A 20,706-nucleotide genomic window follows, 5' to 3' on the forward strand; every position below is an offset into this window, starting at 1 on the left:
CAGATTTATCCAGGTCTAGGCAAATTTCAAGACTTTTTCAAGAATTCAAGACTCTGTACCAACCCTGGTTTTTAAAACATATTCTCCCTGAAATTCTTAATGAACAGTCCTGGCTCATCAATATGTACTTGAAACATGAAAGTGAGTCATTTCTGTTTCTCCAGTAAATGTAAGCTAACAGATGATTACAATGCAATGATTCTAATAAACCCTTTCACTCCTAGATCAAGTTCTTGTGAAATTATTTGTCATTCTAACTTGAATCTGTGAGTAAAATCCTATGGTGTATCCACTCAAAACTTTTTCGGAAAAACTTTTGCAAAGTAAAGTTTAGTTACATTTCTTGGGCTTTTCACACGGAGAAAATTGGAAATTTTTGTGAATTTCTACTTCAGCCACTATTAGATTGAAGTAAAAATGGTTTGACTGTGGTTCTAAACTTTGGCTTGGAAACTGGCTTTTTACATATTAAATAAGGTGATTCTAAGATGCTCCTTGCGCTAGGATTGTACAGTCTTCTTTCATATGTACCAGTAAGTAGCCACAACAGATCTTTTATGTGTAAGTGCAGACCAGTAATTGCCTACTTGACACTTGGGCATAATAAAATTAAATAAAATCCACACATGTTTAGTCCTCTGCTGCATGCTTCTCTGGTTATCTTTGCCACAGCTGTAAACTATTTCGACTAGGCAAAAGAGATCAAGGCTTAGATTGGAAGTGAAAAGGTGAGCAAAAAATGTAATGTTTCTATCTTGTTGAAGGATGACACAGATGTTAAATAACTTATTGAATTCGAGATACACTGCCTTATAAAATAATCTTGGTTCAATAAATCCCCACATTCAACCATAGTGATGGCCTGATTGGCTCCTGTAACATGTCCTGACCTTAGCAACACTGTTTGTTATGTGTTTATCCAAGGTTTCCAATGTTTGATTCGCACACAGGAACACGAGAAATAGGCCACATCAACCAAAATACCACACATAAACCTTCCAGCTGCAGTAAATGAAAGCTGAGCCAGCTACCAAGTTCTGAAGTCTTTTGCGATATTTATCATCTTTTCTGACAAGAACAATTGGCGATGAGGATGTGAGGCTTCCAAGTGGCAATTTTGCCAACTTCTTAGTGTCATGTTCAACTTGATATTTGCAGCATGGATCAAACTGCCATGAGACTCCATACAAAGCAGCACAGAAGAAGCTAATTCCACCACAGACCAAGCTCATGGGTTCTTTAAGAGCTTTGGGCAAAACCCATGGGCTAACAAAACAACCAAGTCCAGCAATAACAGCGGTCTTGTGTAAACAATTTCCTACTTGGATCCACCTAGCTGTCTCTTCTCCGATTGCCGTTGGCTCAATGGCAATCATCTTGCATTGATTTTCCAATGCTCGTTCCAAATCTGCTTCAAACTGTTCATGTGCATCCTCAGAATCATAAATTTCATGGATGATAACACATTCACCCTCTGAGTAGTCCTCACTATGAAAAAAAGCCATTTTGAATTAACTTTCCACATCATTCACAAAAAAAAAATGTTGCTTATTTTATTATACTAATTTGAAACTAACTGGACTAAAATATGCTTCCAAACAAAGAGAATAATAAGTTGTGAAACATAGAAAATTTACACAATGATTTAATGTAAAGAAACATGCTGAAATTGACCATGCCAGTAACTGGTCAATTGCTTCCTATTATAGTTAATGGTGCCTCTACTTCTAGTTTTTGGAAAAGCTTGTGATTGACAGCTAGGAGATACTGCATAATAATGAATGAACACATGTTTTTCCACGTTACACGATCTGAACAGTTGGGTTGATGTTTTATCATGTCAAGCAAAAACCCTTAGTGTTTTTTAGTATTTATCTGTTGATTCACCAACAGATATTAAACACCCTGCTTGTGTAGATGACTTTGTTCTGTAGTAAACATATTTTAAAAGAGTGTTAAGAAACCAAGTGTTGGATAGATATAAGGATTCTACTGTCTGTGTTGTCATATACAATGATAATTCAAACTAAACATAACACAACAAGAAAGGTTGGTAAGATATCCGATCAGCCCTGTACATTTATCATCTTTCAACCATATTCAAAATATGTAAAACTATTTGTGTGAGATTGCTGCATCCATAGCATATGCATGAGGCTGTAAGGAAATCTTACTGAATACTGAGCAAAAATAAAATTCTATCACAAACAACAATGTCACCATTTTTAGACAGAATAACAGTTAAGGACGAGAAGTTATTTGCAGCTCTGAATTCCCATTTTCGAACAAAATTCTGTAGAATAGCAGTACAATACTACTAATTGCCAGGGGCAGTTCAAAGTACATGTACAAATCCTCGGAGCAGACGTTAATCGAACACGAGTGAGATTTCAGACTTTGTTAAGATACATGAATAATTTGGCAGTGCATAGCAATTGACGTTGATCAAAATACATCATTCAGCAGTACGCGTCCCTTTCAAATTCACTTTATGGGTGCGGGATATAAAAATTAACTTCATTTAAGCTAAAGTTTATGGCATCTTGTTAGATGAGACGGTACTGTTGAAACAACAGTACACGTGGCAGGTTTAACTAACACTAACGGTAAAGGAAGGAAATGAAATTCATCTTATAAAGGGCAAGCTATTCTAAAGAAATCCACAATACTAGCGTTACCAGGAAAATACAGACCAGAGAAAACAAAGACCAAATATTACCTCATTTCGTCCGCCATTTTGAGTACCACTGGGACAACGCGCCAAATTTGGATGGGAAAAGACTGGGAAAAGTTATCCAAATCGAGGCTTGCTATAAACGGAGGATGACGTCATTCTTGAAAGCTATTCCAAGATGGCTTCCCTTTTTGGAGCAAACCCTTTCTCCTCACCAGTTGGGCAAAGAATAGGTATTTTCTGATAATAATTTGCTTTTTTAACCTCTTCTTAACCGTGTCTCTATCTATTTGTAAAGTTTTAATTTGCTGTTTACGACTTCTTAACCTAGGCTCGCACTCATGGCATGTTGAAATAGTTCTTTGCAAGGTCATTTTGATAATTCCCGTGATCGATCTGTCATTTTTTTAGAGAAAGCTACTGATGGGAATTTGCCATCGGAAGACTGGGCCGCCAACATTGAAATTTGCGACATTATAAACGAAACCGACGAAGGGTGAGTTTTATTTTGTACTTGTTGAACCAAGTTTCAGCTTTGTAACTAAGCTTATGTGCCGTTCATATATATGATTCGATCTGCGTTCCAGAACTTCAATTTCCATAACCGTGATTATCAAAATGTGGTATAAGTACTTTTAAATGTTGGTATGTTATTATATGCAGGCCCAAAGATGCGGCCAAAGCTATCAAGAAGAGACTCTCCGGAAATAAGAATTATAAAAGCGTTCTCTTGACTTTGACGGTACGTGACTCCTTTCATAAAGTTTTAGACATTACATCAAGCGCTTATAACGCTCTATTTCACTTCTCATCCACATGTATTTTTTCCGAATTAGGGAAGGTGTCTTATATATATGTGTTGTTTTTTGTATTTTTTAAAAGCCTGCTTTCATTATTTATTAATATTTTTTGTTGCTGATGGGAAGTTATTTATTCTAGATCAAGACCTTGAACAAATTAACAGATGTTTTGATTTAAGCTTATTACGATCAAGCTAGGAAATTGAAAGGACTGGGTGAATTCAGTTACATGATAAACCACAAAGGCCATGATCTAAAAGAAGTTAAATTACTTTAAAGATCCATGCCAAATATCTTTCATAACTTACAGTGTATGTAGAATGCCCTCGTAATGTGCTAAAAATTGCTTTTATCAACAAATTAAGTTGATAAATTAATTTGACCAGCAGCCTGTTAGCTTGTCACACTGTGAACTGGAGTAAGGTGGACAATTCTACTAATTTTTTTGTCGACTTAGTTGATTAAACCTAAGTTTTTGTTGCACTTCCCTCCAATGCGCAGCAACACGGTTTCCTTCCCTTTTATCACTCTGTGGTACAGTACGTATTACTTTCAGCTCTATGAAAGTGAAATGTGAATGAGTCATCAGTAAATTTGTATAAAAGTGATTATGATTGAAGGGAAATATTCCTAGTGCATTACAGAACTCAAATTGTCTTCTGTTTGTAATAGACTTGGAGCCCTGTAATGCATCAGAGAAAGATTACATGACAGTTTTAAAATTTCAAAGTTTACAAAGGTTTTATATGCAAAAGCCACTCAACTGTGACTGGGTAGCAAATGTTGTTTTCCTCATAGAAGAAAATCATTCTAAATTTAGACTTCCATTGCCATGGCTTTTTGAGATACATGGCTACAAATTTACAGGTTGGCTAATTTTTATATCCTCTTTCCATTTCTCCTAAAATCATTTTTCCATATTGAATATTGTTTTTGTGTTTAATATAGAAAGTTGATCATGTGATCAACTATTGCAAAAGGCCTATAGAGTACTAAAGTGATGACATCATAAAAATTAAGTTTCTAAAATTTTTTTTTTTTTTTTTGGGGGGGGGGGGGGGGGGTTGACCCGAAAAAATTTAGAAGGGTTTGTATGGAGTTTTCTAAGCATAACTGGGCTATGATCTCAGAGACAATTTGCCCCAAAATGCTCATTTTTGGCAAGTAGGCCTCTTGGACATTGTTATTTCAGAATATCCTGACAAATCCCATGATTTCAGAAATTTCATTTTTAGGACGTCACACTTTAGTACTGTATTCCATCTTATAATAATCCTCTCCTAAAATAAGGTCCTTGAGAGGGTCCTTTGAATATATTTTTGAATGTAGACGTTTCTACTCGGCCTGTATCTACCTGAATAACCTTTATTTGTATCATATATTATGTACAGTTTTTTTAAAATGAAAGAAACTTAGCATGTACTTTGTTATTTTTTGTAGGTGCTGGAGACTTGTGTTAAAAATTGTGGACACAGATTCCATGTCCTTCTTGCTAAGAAGGAATTTCTTGATGAAATTGTTAAAATATTGAGTCCAAAGGTAGGAATTCATTCTAATGGTTCTCTACACAGCTTTTCATTGCTTACAATATCAGTTGAGTTTTGTGTTCTTGCTGTGATTTTAAGTCTATCCAGCTGGAATATTTTATTCTGTTAAGTTTGCAACTAGTGACACCGAACGTTTTACCTGTACACATGGATATGAAAGAATAAAACTTGGAGAAATACAGACTTCTTTAACAATGAAAATTGATGATATTGTTGATTGATGTGCTTATAAGAAGTACTGGTAATATTGATTCCTAGACTATGCCAAGTTTTCTCAATTGCATAATATTATTAATATTATTCATCATGAATTGAGAAGTTTTCGAATAATATTATTGGCAACCTAAGAGTTTGCCAGTCGAGCCATGAGAAGAAAAGACATGGTGTAAATTAATGTTATTGATTGTTGCGGGAAACAATAGAAGTCAGCAATCCTTATCTCCTGTGCATGTGTAGCCAGCATTTGTTTGGAATTGTACTAAGAATGAATGGAATGCAAAAAGTACAATCTGATCACACACATTTGGACCTTCCATCACTCATAACCGATCACTCGCATTTTGACTTTCTGTCACATAAAACTTACACAAAGCGCAGCATTGGAGCAAGAACATTTTGACCTTTGATTGATCTCGCTGCCCTTACTAGTAAGAAGACTTCATTGAATCCTAGAGCTCTTGTCTGTTACAGAGGCAACTGCTTGGTTTTCTCATTGGTTGAAGGTTAATATTATTTATGGTATCTCCCCAGGGGGTTACTAAACAAAGATTTACATGGGGAGGCTTTGCCTGGAGGTCCAACCCCTTACTCTTTTATACACCATGTTTTGAAAGAAAAGGTGTACCCCTTTCTTATACCGTCTATTGACAACCTAGTGTAGAAGTTTACATCCCTTTTAACTGCTGAAAATGCACTGCCTTTATAATTTGAATAAATCACAAAACCAGAACGTTTTCTCGACCTTTTCATAACCACAGAATGCATCTTTTAGCACTTTTAGGCCTTTCAGACCAAAATGACAGATTTTGCTACCCTTTCATATACCTTAAGCCTGAAAAAGGTACCCCCCTTGGGCAGATCCTCTCCACATAAGCTATTATAGGGAGTACCAGTGTCCCTTTTGAGCCATTGCATTCAGAATAAGTTGGTAGGTGAACTGTGTAGTACATACAGTACACTGTACTTCTAGTAGAAATAAAACTAATCTTGCTTGTCTTTTGTAAACAATTTTGCCAGACTTAAGGTATCTGGTGACTTTAAGCTACATTATAAGACTGTTAAACATAATAAGACAAATAGTACTTTTATATTTTCCATCTTTCAGAATAATCCTCCTCAAGTTGTGCAGGACAAAATTCTTTCTCTGATTCAAGACTGGGCTGATGCATTCCGTTCTTCTCCTGATCTGTCATACGTAATGGAAACATATGAGACTCTCAGAGCACAAGGTTGGAGGAAGGGGATATCTTAAGCATGGGTGTGGAGGGTTTAAGAATGTGTGAGGGGTTAAAAATCACAACTGAAGTTTAGAGAAGTCCCACAGTGGTCAGTGACTTTGATGTTTCTCGCTAGTGACCTGAAATTTGAAGCAACAAAAGCCTGTATCATACTGCATTCTATATTATATTTGTTGGAGGCTGTTATACAGCATTTGTACATGTATTTTTAAGCTAAAACTGGGCTAGAAATATTACACACATTTATGGTCATGAGTGAGGTTAACTTTATATTCTATCCTTGGACTCTACCTCTTTATCATGTTTGATACTTTTTTTTTAATGCATGTACTGTGTTATTATGATTGTTAAATATTATGATTATTTAATAAAAGTGATTGTTGCTAGCATTTTACATGGGAATATTAAACATTGCCCTTTTCAGTAAGTTTATTTGAAAGGTTTTAAACAATACCTCCAGCAGATTTCAACCCTTAAGAATAGATAAGAAGTGTTGTTAACCACCTCTGCATTTCCTTATCATTCGAATGATAGTAAAATATCTTCTTCATCTATTACATATAGGTCTAGAATTTCCTGCTAAGAACTTAGATACATTATCACCAATCTACACACCAGAGAGGGTAAGATGATATCATCTTTTAATACCAGACTGAAACAAAAAATTTTTTCTTGACTTTTCTACTCCTACAGCTGTAATCAGGGCTGTTATTAAGTTCTTAAGCAGCCTTAGCAACTGAAGATGCACCCATAACATCTCACACAAATTCATAGTGCCCTCTTCAGCTTTCCACTTTGATCACCCTTAACATCAAGTTTGCTCAGTGAAAACAGGTGTTATGGGTTATGGCCCTTAATGACAGCTCTGGTAACAGTGGGCAGTGTGAAAAATTCACAAGAAGTTTAAATTTCTTTTTGTAAAATCCTCAGAAATAAATAGCACCAAGGCCAAAGAGGTTTCATTTAAATGGTAACACCGCACAGGATTTCATTCATCTATTTAAAAAATAGATTGACAAATTAATCTTACCACCATAACTTGGTCTTGGAAAGGAAAGCTTTGAACCAAAACTAGGTAATTATAGCTAATATTGGGCTAAATAGTAATTCTGATCCATTATTTTTCCAAGCAATTATATTTTGCCATAGTTATTACCCAGTGAGCAACAAATCAGTATGGCTGATTAAATTCAGCCAGCTCACAGCTGTTGTGTTCCATAATAGACGCAGCCAGAGCGACCTCCTACAAGACCATCAAGACCCCCACCCACCCAGGTAATATTATTGATGTATGTTTTGTTCTCACTTGCATAGAAAAGAGCAGTCAAAACTAGAATATGAATAATTCAGAACTTTATTAATTTGAGAAGCCTTCAATGAAATCAAATAAGATATGTGTAATTCCTTTTGCAATTCCATGTTTGAAAGGTAGATTGCAAGAAAATGATTTTTAGGCTTCCAGAAGAATACTGAATGCAACTCTTCACTGATATTAATTTCAGTTTCATAGTAGGGATGACCTATGGTGTGATGGATGTGTTCAGGGGTAAGGAGTTTCTAGACCCTCCTCCTGCCCTGATCTGCCACTGCAGCGCACTAACCGAAGGCATTTAGCACTACATTTACTGACAGTCGAGTTGTTCCTTTACAGCCCACAGTTGTTCCTCCACAAGCAACCCAACCTGGTCATGCAGTGCAAGCTCCTGGTGGTCCTGTGGTACCCACTCCTGAGCAGCTTGGAAAGATACGTTCAGAACTTGACATTGTGCATGGCAATATCAGCGTCATGTCTGAAATGTTAACAGAAATGACACCTGGGCAAGAGGAACCAGGAGATTTGCAGTTACTACAGGTGAAATTAACGTACATGTACCTTGTGTTCCTCAGTCAACTCAGTTGATTGTCAAGCATTGCTGTTGTATAATAAATGAATAATTATTTTAATGCCCCCAATATATCAGGCGGGCAACCCGTTTTTATGTTATTAGTACATTGTTGCATGACATATATCCCCACCACCCCAGTGATTTTATTCCCTCTGCATCCTGCTTCCCTGATGCATAAAAATCCCCAAAGACACAAAATAATTCATGGCATCCGACCTGTAGGACGCAAAGATCGATCGATTGATCTGAACCCATTTGTGTAATTTCTGTGGCAGTTATTATGACTGTTGTTGAATGATGCATATTTTGTTGAGCCTTTGTTGTGCTTTAAAATATAAGGACTATATTTTAATTTCGGTGAACGGTAATACAGAGTTTTGGAGTCTGTCTACAGACTGTCAGGTTACATAAAGGCCTAAGCATTTTCAATTTTGGACTTGTCTTTTTTTTAACTGGGACTCATTGGCTTTGGAGTGGGACTCATGATTTTCACAAGATGAGTCCCAGGACTCACCATAACTATTTTTTTCAAAATCACTACGCCCCCCTCCCCCCACTCCCCCCAGTAATCAAAATTAGTTTTTTATTTTATTACTACATTGTTGCATGACCTATCCCTTACCCCCCAGGTACACAACTGTGTCTTGGCCAAATTTGCCTGAGAAAAGATTTTAGCTAACAGATAGTAGAGGTTAGAGGTCTATCTACGTATAAACAAGTGGTTAATTTGCTGAAGAATGTGCTTCCTTACAATTACATTTCTTTCTCTAGGAATTAAACAGAACATGTAGAGCCATGCAGCAGCGAGTTTTAGAGTTAATTCAAAGAGTAGCCAATGAGGAAGTAATAGGTTAGTATTGATCATGCATTCTTAATATTGTTAATTTATGTCTTTTAGACGAAATGGTTAAAATTCGAAATCATGTTAAAATATCATTGCAACTTTTCTGAACCCAAAGCCATCTAAAGGCTAAAGCTCTAGGAAGAGCTGGTTAATTAAATTTTTTAGAAGACGAAAAATTGAGAAACATTTTCGGAAACATCAAAAACTGAAAGTTAGATGACAGTGATGTTAGATTAGGATGATTCACTTTCAATATCCTAAGGCCAATTTAATATTGCTGTTGGAGGTTAATAAACTTAATTTTCACTTGCCACACCATAGAGTCATGTTTAAGAGAAAGAATTCAATCAGAAAGTAGCATGTATGCATATGTTCCTGCTGCAGCATGTTGTCTGGCATAGAGCAAGAGAATCTACTTTATGAAGAAACTTCAATATCATCAGTAGGCAGTCAATACACTGTACATTGCGATCGATGTTGAAATGAACATTGATGTTGAGACAAATAAATATTATAAAACCAAGCTATCACAATAAAACCATGGTAAATCTCATTATAAAAAGGAGGATCATCTTCCTAAGTAGGTCTATTTTAAGTCTAACGTGTTCTTTCTTTGATCGCCTTAGGTTTGCTTTTAAGTGTAAATGATGATCTTAATAACGTGTTTATTCGATACGACCGATATGAAAGATTCAGACAGAACACAACCCAATCAGCTGAACCACCTGCACCGGCACCCACACCTGCACCTGTGCAGCCACCACGCCCTGCTGCTGTGGAACCATTACCAGCAGACACTGGACGAATTACAACAGCCTGGCCAGAAAATTCAACCAGGGTTTGTTAATGTATAACTGTATTACTATAGGAGGCAACGTGGTAGCCTGTGTACAGATGCCCCCTCCCCCCCCCCCCGATTTTTTCGGAGGGGAGGGGGGCGTCTATACACAGGCAAGTAATGTGGCTGAGCGGTTAGAGCGCTGGACTTGCAATTTGGAGGCCCTGAGTTCAAGTCCTGCACTGACCGCTAGCTGGATTTGTTCACGGTAGTCCCAAGTTCAAATCCTTGACCACACTTGTAAATAGCTAGCTGGTTTGCCTTTGGCCAGTTGGGATTCTTACCCCCTGTTATGTTTGATTTGAATTATTTGTTTCAGTCATTATCTTGGCCCCACTAGCATAACTGCTATAAATACTGCCGAGGGCAAATAAAGGAATTGTCGTTGCCAATGAGCAGCCTTGCGAAGACGTGAGGCTGTGAGGTGGCAGTATAATAAAGCCATGGGTAAAAGTTCTAAGGCAGAATGCATCTCAAGTGATGTAACGTAAGGCAGTGTAAGGTAACGTTTATGACATAATGTAAAACAGAGAATATAAGAAAAATATGTTATGTAAAATCAGCATTTCAAATTCTTTATGCAATAGAACAGTTTAGTTCACCATTTTCAAGGTAATTTTTGGTCATGCAATCAAATTGAGTTCAAAATCTTTTACCCAAATACACCGCCTGTTTCTACTGCTGGGATAATAACGCCACAAAATTTATTGTGTCTTTGAAGCAAAATAATTCGGCAGGCTTCATTGGCACACCATAAATCTTTTTTCCCCTGAAAAGTAGACTTCCTAAGCTTTAAAAAGAGATGAAATATAATAGCGTTGAAAATTTGCAGTCCTATGATTTTTCGAGGATTCTTAGTTCACTTATAAGACAACTGAATTTTATGCAAAGTGACCTGTTTGCAACTTTGGAAAAAACGCAAATTTCAATATCTTGAAAAATATGCCTTGTAAAGTTGGGATGTCAAATTCTTTATGCAGTGGAACGCAAATTTCAATATCTTGAAAAATATGCCTTGTAAAGTTGGGATTTCAAATTCTTTATGCAGTGGAACAGTTTAGTTCACTATTTTCAGGGTAATTTTTGCTTATGCAATCAAATTGAGTTAAAACTATTTTTCCTAAATCACAGTAATTCATGACATTTCAATTCAAGGAAAAGACAAAATAACCTAAAATACCAAATGGTACCTGGCAAAAGTTCTGGCAGGAAATGTCCCTTTATTTTTCCTTGAATATCAATAAAATGCTTACCAAAATGGCCATCAAACACCCCCTGCTTTAGTTTGCTCTGATACCTGTACCCACTTCAACAGTTAGCCCACCAACCCTTCCAACCCCACTTTTACCATTTATAGGAACTTACAGGATAATAAAGTTGATCTCTTCTGCTGATTACTTCACTCTACCCTGAAATGTTTATTTTGTGCAATTTTAACTTGAGTATGTGTTGATTTAGATGCCAGTTGCTGCCCCTGCAGTTCAACCAGCACCTGCTCCAGTAGCCCCAGCAACAGCAAATGGGTAAAGTTGAGACCATTTTTAACTCTTACAGTAGTAAGATGGCATGTTTTTTAGTTAGCTGACAAAGTTGTCCTTGACCTTTACAACTGATGACCTCACAGAGGGTAGGATCTGTACAGGTGATTACGGCTGGTTCAGGAGCAAATGGGATAATCAAAAAAACAAAAAATTGTCTTTTGCTGAGTTTTTAACCCAATTTGGCATTTAATGGCCAGATCTGGTTGTTCCATGCTCAAAAGTGGATTTTCTCGGAAAACTTGGTACTTTGCTGAACCTATTCATCTCCTGGAAATTTTACTGAAAAATATGTTTGAGGATAGTTGAGCAATTTTCTCTTCACTGTCTGGCGAGAAAGAGCTAGAACTTACCACAAAACCGTTTACTTCACGGCCTTCTGATCCGGATGCAAAATATTAGCTTGCGAACTTTGGACATGCACAGAAAGCAAAATTTCGCTCTCTCTCCTCTCATCTTCTTTGGCTTTTCTTGCCTCATTTTTTTGCTTTTGCTGGGAAACGTTTTTAGGAAAGCTTTTAGGATCTTAGGATTAGATGAAAGGTAGGTGGGTAGTGGAACAAGATTTTCATGGGAATTGTTTGAGAGCCAGCGTTACATATATTTTTGCCTTTTCCTCCGGCCTCCTTGACTGAATCGTGTTCATTCTGGTATGGTTTCAAAGATCTCTTCACCCTACATAAGTTAGCAGAAAAAGCTGCCCTTGACCATTAAAACTGATGGCATCACAGGCGGTTGAAGGGATAAGATCTGCATGGGCGGTTATGGGGGCAAATGGTTTAATTTAGCGTCGTACACCATTCTACAGATTTAAATAGTAAATCAGTTTTTAGTTAACCTTAGTAAACAGTCACGATTACACTTGCAATACACACATTGACAATTAAACCACCGTTACTTTTCATCATTTTAATGCATTAAATTTTGTTTCAATTGCTTAGAGAATCTCTGATCAGTTTTGACGATGAAGCAGTGGCTCCTTCCCAGGCCCCCTCAGTCGATACTGTGACATCCAAGATGCAAGCTTTGAGTAAGTTATTAACTTTGGGTGCTTCACATCATCACACTTGGTGTTTTCATCAAGAATTGAACACAAGAAAGCTTATTAGAGAGATTAAGAGTCACGTTTACGGCAAACAGCAAACGTCAGATTCAAGTTAAGAATTTCTCAGAATAGAAAATTAGCAGGTAAAAACTGTCCAGAACAATTCTTATTTATAAAACTGGCGTGAAACTACTTACTATTAAGTAGAAGTAATAGACAGTAAATGACAAGGGGGGAAACTTGGTCACGTGGTACATATTCACGTTTGCCATCTGCAGTGAAACTTGTGTGTTCATTGTTGCATCCAACTTATGAATGAATAGTAAGACTTCTTATTAGACTCTTGTCACTTGAGCCTCTGTTACAGCTGTATGTTCATCAGTCCTTTACCGCTTACTGAAACTCATATACATAACTGTACCCCTGCCTTACTTGGCGACTTGCCTAGACTGTCAGCAGTCTCTTGCATTTATTTTTTATTTTTTCAAAGTTACTGGGGTACATGTAGCACGCGTAACGCATAAATCCGATCCGCAAGGAAAGAGGGTTTTTGTTTTGCATAAGAACTGGATGGACTGGGAGAAGTCCACTACTTGTCATTCTTTTGAAAAAGTTAAAAGTCTGAGGTGTTTTGATTCCGTGATGTAGGTTTTTTTGAAAAGATGTTTTATATTATTTTTAGATGTTGCCGCCACCCCTGATCAAAGAGCAGCTGATCAAGATGATGAATTTGACATGTTCGCTCAGTCAAGAAAAAGCACATTTGATGAGGTCAGACAAAGGTGAGTTAAAAACATGCGGCATTAAACCACTGGGCATGTAAGTTACCAGATATTATCCATAAAAAAGACAGCAGTTAAGGGTACTTTACACACAACCTAATTATTGCCGGCGTTCAGATAGTGGAGTGCGGCGGGAAAAAATAAGGAGAAAGTGAGGGTGGGGAAGGGAGGGGGGTTCCTTCGCTCTCATTCCCCACCCCACCCCCTCGCTGTTTTCCTTCCCAGATCTCTTTCTGTCGTCCTTACAATCGGAGTGCCTGGAACATGCCACTCAGCAGAACATTCAAAAGACTAACTGAACAAAAGTGACAAAAATGGCCAACACCAGTTAGTACCCTGATACGTTAAAAATTTGACAAAAGGCAGGTCGAAGTGCTCTGCACTTACATGTTCTTTTTAGAATCTATTTCAGCTAATGTTAACACGCTTTAAACCTTAACAAACTGGTGGCCAGTAACATCGTTTCGTTAATGACTAATTTGCTATTTAAACAAGCCTGATGATGACTGTCACGCATCTTCCATTGTCAAAGAGTCGGTCAAGAGACCTTATTCACCTGGAGGATTATATATTATATGGATTTGAGCGCTTAGTGTTATGTGCAAATGCGCGAGTTTTAGAAGGGATAGCTTCTCAAGATCCTTCGTACTGCATGTGTTTTATTTGTCCTCTTGTTTTCTGACTTTTTTAGCGGATCGACATACTCTGATAATCTTCAGCCATTTGATCGCTCAATTGCAACCTCCATGGCTGTTAACAAGACAGAACCAAAGGTACGGAATATAAATTCTCTGGATCAAAGAGTACAACATTATTAAAGCTTAGTTTCATGTTACAACGCAAATTATATGGAATTGTTTTCTATATCGTTTTATTTTCTTTTTAAAATTTGTGTATTGTTATTGTTCCTTTTATGACACACGCCTGTAGGATTTGAGCGTATATGTATGCAAATATTTGCAATTTAGTTGTCGTTACTCGGCTACTTGAATGTTGCTCAAAGAAAAGGTATGAAGAAAAAGAAATAGCTGTGGAAAAAAACGAGTTCTTAGAAAAAGTGGGTTAAACTTGATGGCGAAGATCAAAGGAAGGAAACAATCGAGAACCACCCTTTAAAACTCGTAACTAGGCCTTTCCAGATTCTACTCGGCAACTTTTTAGCAACTTTTAGGATTTTGAGCAACTTTTTTGTCAGAGAGCAACTTCTAGCAACTTGTCGGTAAAACTAGCACTTTTTTGGTAACTTTTGGGCTATTTTGAACCAAAATGCTGAATAACCCCATTTTTTTAAATAAACAAGTTAAAATTCTCTTGGTTAAAACTCTAAACATCTTTCTAGTAAAACTATTTTATTATTATTATTTATTATTTTTTTTATTTAAAAAAAATATTTCGTTTCCCCGGGCGAGCATAGTTTCTCCTTCTTCCAAGTGAAAATGTTCACTGGAAGTGTAAGTGTGCTGCTCACTAAGTACATCATTGAAAATTTTAAATTCAAAAAAATAAATACATAACAAATAAAATTAGACATGCTGTCTTAAAAATATTCGAGCAACTTAAGAAAATTTTTGAGCAACTTTTGAGCAACTTTTTGGCATATTTCTTAGCAACTTTTTAGCTTTTTCGGAGCAGAATCTGGAAAGGCCTACTCGTAACCCAATATGTTATCAACTAGGTATCAGCCCAACTTACATACATTCGTGTTACTGAACAGTTATTGCCGTTCAGTTTGTAACAGTTTACTTATGGCTGGATTATTTTGTTTCCTTAACTTAACAGGCAGAAGAAACAAGGTGAGAAAAAATCTGTTACCTTATCATCCAAATTATACTGTTGTTAGAAACAATTTATAAGCAAACTGGATAACAAAAAATTTAGGGAAAGAATTTTAAGTTGTTACACTAAGCTCCTCTTGCTAACCACGCACCCCGGTATTTTCATGTCGGCTTTCTTGCTAAACGCGCAACAACGGAGTATTCGTAACTTACAGTCAGTAAGATAACTGTTAAATCTCTCTGGCGAGTGGTTTAAGTGAATCGGCCTCAAAAGAACACAAACGTACCGCAAAGTAAACTACAGACCAGGAGCGTACCGTCCATATACCCACAAACGCCCGTGCGCACAGCTAAATTAGGGGGAAAATATTATTATTTTTATTTCGTGGAAGCATTAGTATCATTAAATCCGAATGACTGATAAATTTGTCGGATTATATTGTCCTTTTGTGTCTTTTTGTTAGTATTTCCTTCATTCTTTATTATTCTTTCAACTGACTGCAAGAAACGTTGTAGTGGTGTGAAAGACAAGAGATTGAGCTCTCATGCAATTCTGCACATACAGAATGTAAGAGGTTGCCCGTCTGAAGGGTAGACATCTCGCCCTTTGCTTGTAGCCTCCTTGATGGTAGGGTGCATTCGGGCAAGCTGTAGCTAGCATGTACTAGCCCACAAGTCATTTCAACTAACCCCAAAACCCTTTTTGATTAGCAGGATTAATTAAACAATCCTTCTGTAATTTAAAGTTCTCCCCAAAACAGCACTTGCCCGTCGGGCAAGTGAAGAACAAAACTCACTAGCCCGATAGCAAATCCACTAGCCCCGGGCTATCGGACACGACTTTCTTTGCGCGCTGGATGGCGTCACTGTTTACCTTTTTTCGGTAAACATTCTACCTTGCCAATATCACGAGATATAGGTAAAATAAAACAACTAGCTACTGCAGAGTCTGCAGAGTCCGCAGAGTGTATACTTATCGCAAATGGTGACAAAGTGAACTGTTAAAATGTTGCGCTAGTCGCCAATCAAATCCTTGTCGTATTAGTCTTAAAGTGGTTGCCTTTCTTTCTTTCTTTCTTTCTTTTTTTGTTTCTTAAAGTCACATAGATGATATCGAGTCTTGGCTGAATGTAACAGAGCATGATGTAGTAAGTATTGCGATGTTGAAATAACTTATAATATGTAACTGAAATAGATCATTTATTTTGATTTCGAATGGAACAGTTAAAATGAGTAGATATGATCTTGGAAGTTAAGTGAATGACTAAAGCGGTGAAAATATTTGGAACCTGTAATTATCATGGCGCCCTTAATTTTTTCTGGTTCTTTGACTAAATATTTTTCGACTGTTTAGTTATCTCATTTAACTGTAAGGATTACATCCACTTTCATCTATTGCGTGCAATGTTGGTAACATCGTTAGCCTTATGCTTGAATATTGGGTAAAATGTATTAACTTAATTTCACTCAATATTAAAAAACTTGGTTATGATGATGATGATCACTGCCTTATGTATTCTATCAACTCGCCATATTCAGCGGACGCAACGTCATTAACTCCCAAAATCTTCTTCTCAACGTTCCTCTCACGTTGTCGGTACTAGGCAGTGTCTTACTGGTGTTTTCTCTTCTTCTTTTTTTTTTTTTCGGATTTCATTTTATTGCCATACGTAAGTGTTAACTCAACGGAATTCCTTTTTTCTAACAGGCCAAAGCAGAAGCTGCAGCAGCTCAACAAAGTACCGAAGGAGAAACCTTAAGTAGTTCAGGTTTGTTTAACATCAAAGTAAAGTCGTGAACAGGGAAGGGTGGAGCTATATTGTTGAGGTTGTCGGTGCGGTCCTAACTAACGCCTAATTTCCGGGACAGCAACGGCAACAACAACAATCAATCAAATATAGTCTGCTTTCAAAGAATTCTTAAGATCAGTGATGTACTAGAATCATGCATACTTCTAGGAGGAGGAGGAGCCTGGTTGGTGCTTCTCACTTTACTGACGATTTTACGGCTTAATACAGTAGGTCGCCTGATATGTTTGTTTGTCGGAAGTGCGTTTCAGTTCGGCTTTTTACCGTCAAAACCTTGCTTTTCCCTGAAACCTGTACAGTTGAATTTATGTTACACCGAGGTAAACCGCAATAAATTGGTTCTAACGGTCTCCTCCCCGCCGATCGGTGCGACCGATAGAGACTGGTTTCAGCTCCGTACATCGATCGACCGTTGAACCCTAGAGTGAATTTAGACCGAAATAATGCAAAATAGCTTTGAAATACGTGGTTAAGCTAATGTTCCTCAAACGCATCGTTAAATTCATGATAAATACAGCTCCACCAGCTTCAAACAGCATGTTTGAGAGAGAAAATGCTTTAAGTATAATAATTTTACCCAGTTATTTAGTAAGTGGCAGCGTGGTCTAAGTGGTTGAGGGCTGAGACGATGATGATGATAATGGTGGTGGTGGTCACGATGCTGGTTCGATTCCCGTGGTGTGAGACCCGTTGAAATACGATTCTTTTTCTTTGTTACACAATTTATTTTGCTTTTTCTAGGTTTTGTTTTTTAATCATAGTTTTTCCCTTTGCCTTGTTTCCCTTTATTTTTACTGCTGACCCTCTACAGCTTCTCCAGATTTTTGCGACAACGTATTTTCTAGTTTAGAGTTTTCTGAAAACTGCTTTTGTAATTGTCGTTTCAGAGTTCGACAAGTTTCTTGCTGAACGAGCGGCAGCAGGTGGTCAGCGGACAGGAAGTGTAAAAGCAGGCGCCAACCGGCCCAGGCAAAGACAGATGCAGATGGACACAGCCGATGATGAAATGTTCGGATTGTAATGCATTTGTGAAAGACATCGTGACATTTTAGATACCCTCGGTCGTATGCCGCCTCACCAAGCAGACCCTGCAATGAAATTGAAGATGTCTGACTTGCACTGATTATTTTAGTTGACTGACTGAAGAGAAACACACCTTCATATCGTTCTTCGAAGGAACAAACACTGCGGTTTGGCTCCTTGAAACTTTGCCTATGGACGAGACGTTATGAGAGAACAGTTACAACGGAGAGGAGAGTTTTTTTCTGCTTCTGGTAGATAAAAACCGATCGATCGACCAGCTCATTCCTGGTAACTGATGTCTCCTAAACGTTTTTCTTACAATGCGCCGTGATTCGTAATTACTTTCGTGGAAATTTGGCTCTAAATATCTAGGAAAATAAAAAAACGTAGGGTCCTGAATGAGCAGTTCATGTATAAATCTGCTGCTTTCCTTTGAAACGGTATCCTTTGTTGGATTATAGCGTCATTCATAATGCGGCATGTTTGGTTTGGCGGTAGAGGGATGAACAATTTTCCAATAGATACAAAATTTCGACACATCCTCAGAGTACTCGCGGGTGATGTGAAACCAAGAAATCCGCAAAGAAGTCGTCGCAATAGAACCTAGAAAAACAAAAGGTGCAAAACAAAGAAAAGTTCACAGTTCCTTACACCGAGTTATACCCAACATTTTGGATTTAGATCAGAATTTTGTCGAGGGGAAGTAATTTAATTATTTCTCTATTTTCCCAGCGCAATCTTACGAAACAAACGGATGTAATTGGCCAAAACCTATCCTGTCAATTCAAGTCTCTCTTTCTTGTTTAAGTTCAACTCCCGAGAAAAACGATCTCCCCTCACAGGCAAATCAGAATCAGTAGAGTGTTTTTAGTAAAACGCTTTACGTGTTTTAGATTTTAAGTAAACTGCAATCGCCTTAGGCAGTTAAATTGCACTGAAAAATTTCTCAGATGTACAATTTAACATTTAAGAATTCAATATTACCTTGACTGTAAATGCATTATCAAAAAGAAAGCATAGGTAGCGTTGGAAGAACCGCGTAAAGGAGGCGCAAAACAAGACTCCCGTTTCTGGTTTTGCGTGTTAAGTGTTCCGGTCTATTATGTTAATAGTGTACACGAAAGCATGAATTGCTGTTGCCTCTCTAACATGCAACAGTAGAAAAGAATGATGGACAAATCTAGGAAGAATTAAAGCTGCATTAAGATATTCATTACTGTTCACCCTCTTTTATTAAATAAAATGTCCCATTTCGAACCGTAGCTTTTGAAAACCATACCACATAGTGTGACGCACGTGCAGAGTTGTTTGCTGGCACTAGGGACTTTAAGATTCAACAACGCGACAGCAATGAGAACGTGGCTTAAAAAGTGAATTTGTGTTCTTTCAGTCTCTTTCGCAATTATTCCTACCCACTAACTTTGTCAAATGTAGGCGAACCCTCTTTGAGTTGAATTATTTGGGACCATATCCAAGTCCAGAAGGAGAAATAAAATTTTGTCGTTGCTTGTTTACGTCCTCCATAAAACGCGAAATTAGGCATTTTCACGTAGTAGTCGTGCAAAAACGGGCAAAGAAATGTACAAAAAAGCGTGATATTGTTTTGCTTATAAAACCTATTGTTTTTTTTTTAAGTTCTCGTTGCCGTGGCGTCGTTGAATCTTTAAGTCCCTACTTCCTTGACAACCCTACTTTCACCGGATGTCCGGGACAACTTTCTCAATGTTAACAGTTGGTCTCTGGGTTTGGACTTAAGAAGCTGATTTTCAGTCAGAGCTCGAGTGGATAACCAACTCAAGTTGGATGGTTGACTATGCGCGTTCCCCCATTCGCCCATATAACTAGACCTTGACACTCACGTGGAAGTAACCTCGACATAACCTATATGTAGTTAAGGAGATTTCCTTTGGACGTCGAAAGAACGGGAAAGCATGCAACGCTCGGACTAGGAGGGCTTTCATTTTTATAGAGCGCTGGACTTGCAATTCGGAGGCCTCGAGTTCAAGACCCGCCTTGACCGCTAGCTGGATTTGTTCTCGAAAGTCTTCCGGCCAGTTGGGATTTTTTAAAACCCTATTATATTTGATTTAAATTATTTGTTTCAGGCATTTGCTTGGCCCCACTAGCATTAGTGCCATAAATACTGCCGAGGGTAAATACCGGAAATTTAATTTAATTTTTTTTTTGCCGAAATACCATAAAGAAAGCCGAGCTGAGAGAGCAGATATTACTAAAGAAAAGCAACCGCGAAACCGCAACATAAAATCAATGAAAACCGAAAAACCGCCGACGGTGACCTCTCCTCTTAAAAAAGCATTTTTCAGGCAGGGGTGGTCTAGCCCCCCACGCAGGCGTTTATAGGGGAGCTCGTTTTTCATCCCTCCCCACAAACAATGGGAAAGGATATTGTTTTTCGTTGAGCAGGCGTTGGTGGGGAGGGATGGAAAACGAGCTCCTCTAAAAACACCCGCGTGAGAGGCTAGGAATGGTCGGCACAGATCCCACATCCAGTCCTGCTTCTACTATTTCTGACAGCAGATATTTGACCTGGAGCAGTAGAATGTTACAACTTTCCCTAGATTCCCTCTATAAGCTTGAGCGATTGATCGCATTTCGCAAAGTAGATCACGTTTGTTGCTGGATCCGCAACGCTTTGGGGGATTGGTCCTCTTTTTTACCAGTACACGAC

At 37.8% G+C, this 20,706-nt stretch overlaps 2 protein-coding genes across 3 annotated transcripts; one reads left to right on the plus strand and one right to left on the minus strand.

The window, feature by feature from the left end:
• Positions 1 to 289: 289 nt before the first annotated feature.
• LOC140942399 (transmembrane protein 11-B, mitochondrial-like) lies at positions 290 to 2,776 on the minus strand. The gene is made up of 2 exons (XM_073391371.1): positions 2,720 to 2,776; positions 290 to 1,488 (listed from the first exon to the last, which is right to left on the minus strand). Exons 1-2 carry the CDS (start codon positions 2,734 to 2,736, stop codon positions 972 to 974), a joined length of 534 nt encoding a protein of 177 aa, XP_073247472.1. The 5' UTR covers positions 2,737 to 2,776; the 3' UTR covers positions 290 to 971.
• Positions 2,777 to 2,807: 31 nt separating this feature from the next.
• LOC140942398 (TOM1-like protein 2) lies at positions 2,808 to 19,230 on the plus strand. Of its 2 annotated transcripts, XM_073391370.1 has the most exons (18): positions 2,809 to 2,907; positions 3,086 to 3,170; positions 3,338 to 3,416; positions 4,915 to 5,013; positions 6,346 to 6,469; positions 7,043 to 7,101; positions 7,703 to 7,753; positions 8,130 to 8,330; positions 9,136 to 9,214; positions 9,835 to 10,046; positions 11,505 to 11,569; positions 12,526 to 12,614; positions 13,312 to 13,411; positions 14,103 to 14,184; positions 15,191 to 15,204; positions 16,286 to 16,334; positions 16,895 to 16,955; positions 17,882 to 19,230. In XM_073391370.1, the coding sequence occupies exons 1-18, from the start codon at positions 2,853 to 2,855 to the stop codon at positions 18,013 to 18,015; spliced, it is 1,638 nt and encodes a 545-aa protein (XP_073247471.1). In that variant the 5' UTR covers positions 2,809 to 2,852; the 3' UTR covers positions 18,016 to 19,230. The 2 variants fall into 2 exon arrangements, 1 of the variants encoding a protein (XP_073247471.1); XR_012166540.1 differs by lacking the exon at positions 15,191 to 15,204 and having other exon boundaries at positions 2,808 to 2,907; positions 17,882 to 17,962.
• Positions 19,231 to 20,706: the final 1,476 nt, after the last annotated feature.

Source organism: Porites lutea, chromosome 6 (genome assembly GCF_958299795.1).
Source record: "Porites lutea chromosome 6, jaPorLute2.1, whole genome shotgun sequence".
Lineage (NCBI taxonomy): Eukaryota > Metazoa > Cnidaria > Anthozoa > Scleractinia > Poritidae > Porites > Porites lutea.

Excerpts from the sequence above, each read along its gene's own strand:
- LOC140942398 (XM_073391370.1), top strand. The coding sequence starts at position 2,853 with ATGGCTTCCCTTTTTGGAGCAAACCCTTTCTCCTCACCAGTTGGGCAA. Across the intron at positions 10,047-11,504 it reads GGCCAGAAAATTCAACCAGG|ATGCCAGTTGCTGCCCCTGC; the intron begins GTTTGTTAATGT and ends GTGTTGATTTAG. Across the intron at positions 11,570-12,525 it reads GCCCCAGCAACAGCAAATGG|AGAATCTCTGATCAGTTTTG; the intron begins GTAAAGTTGAGA and ends TCAATTGCTTAG.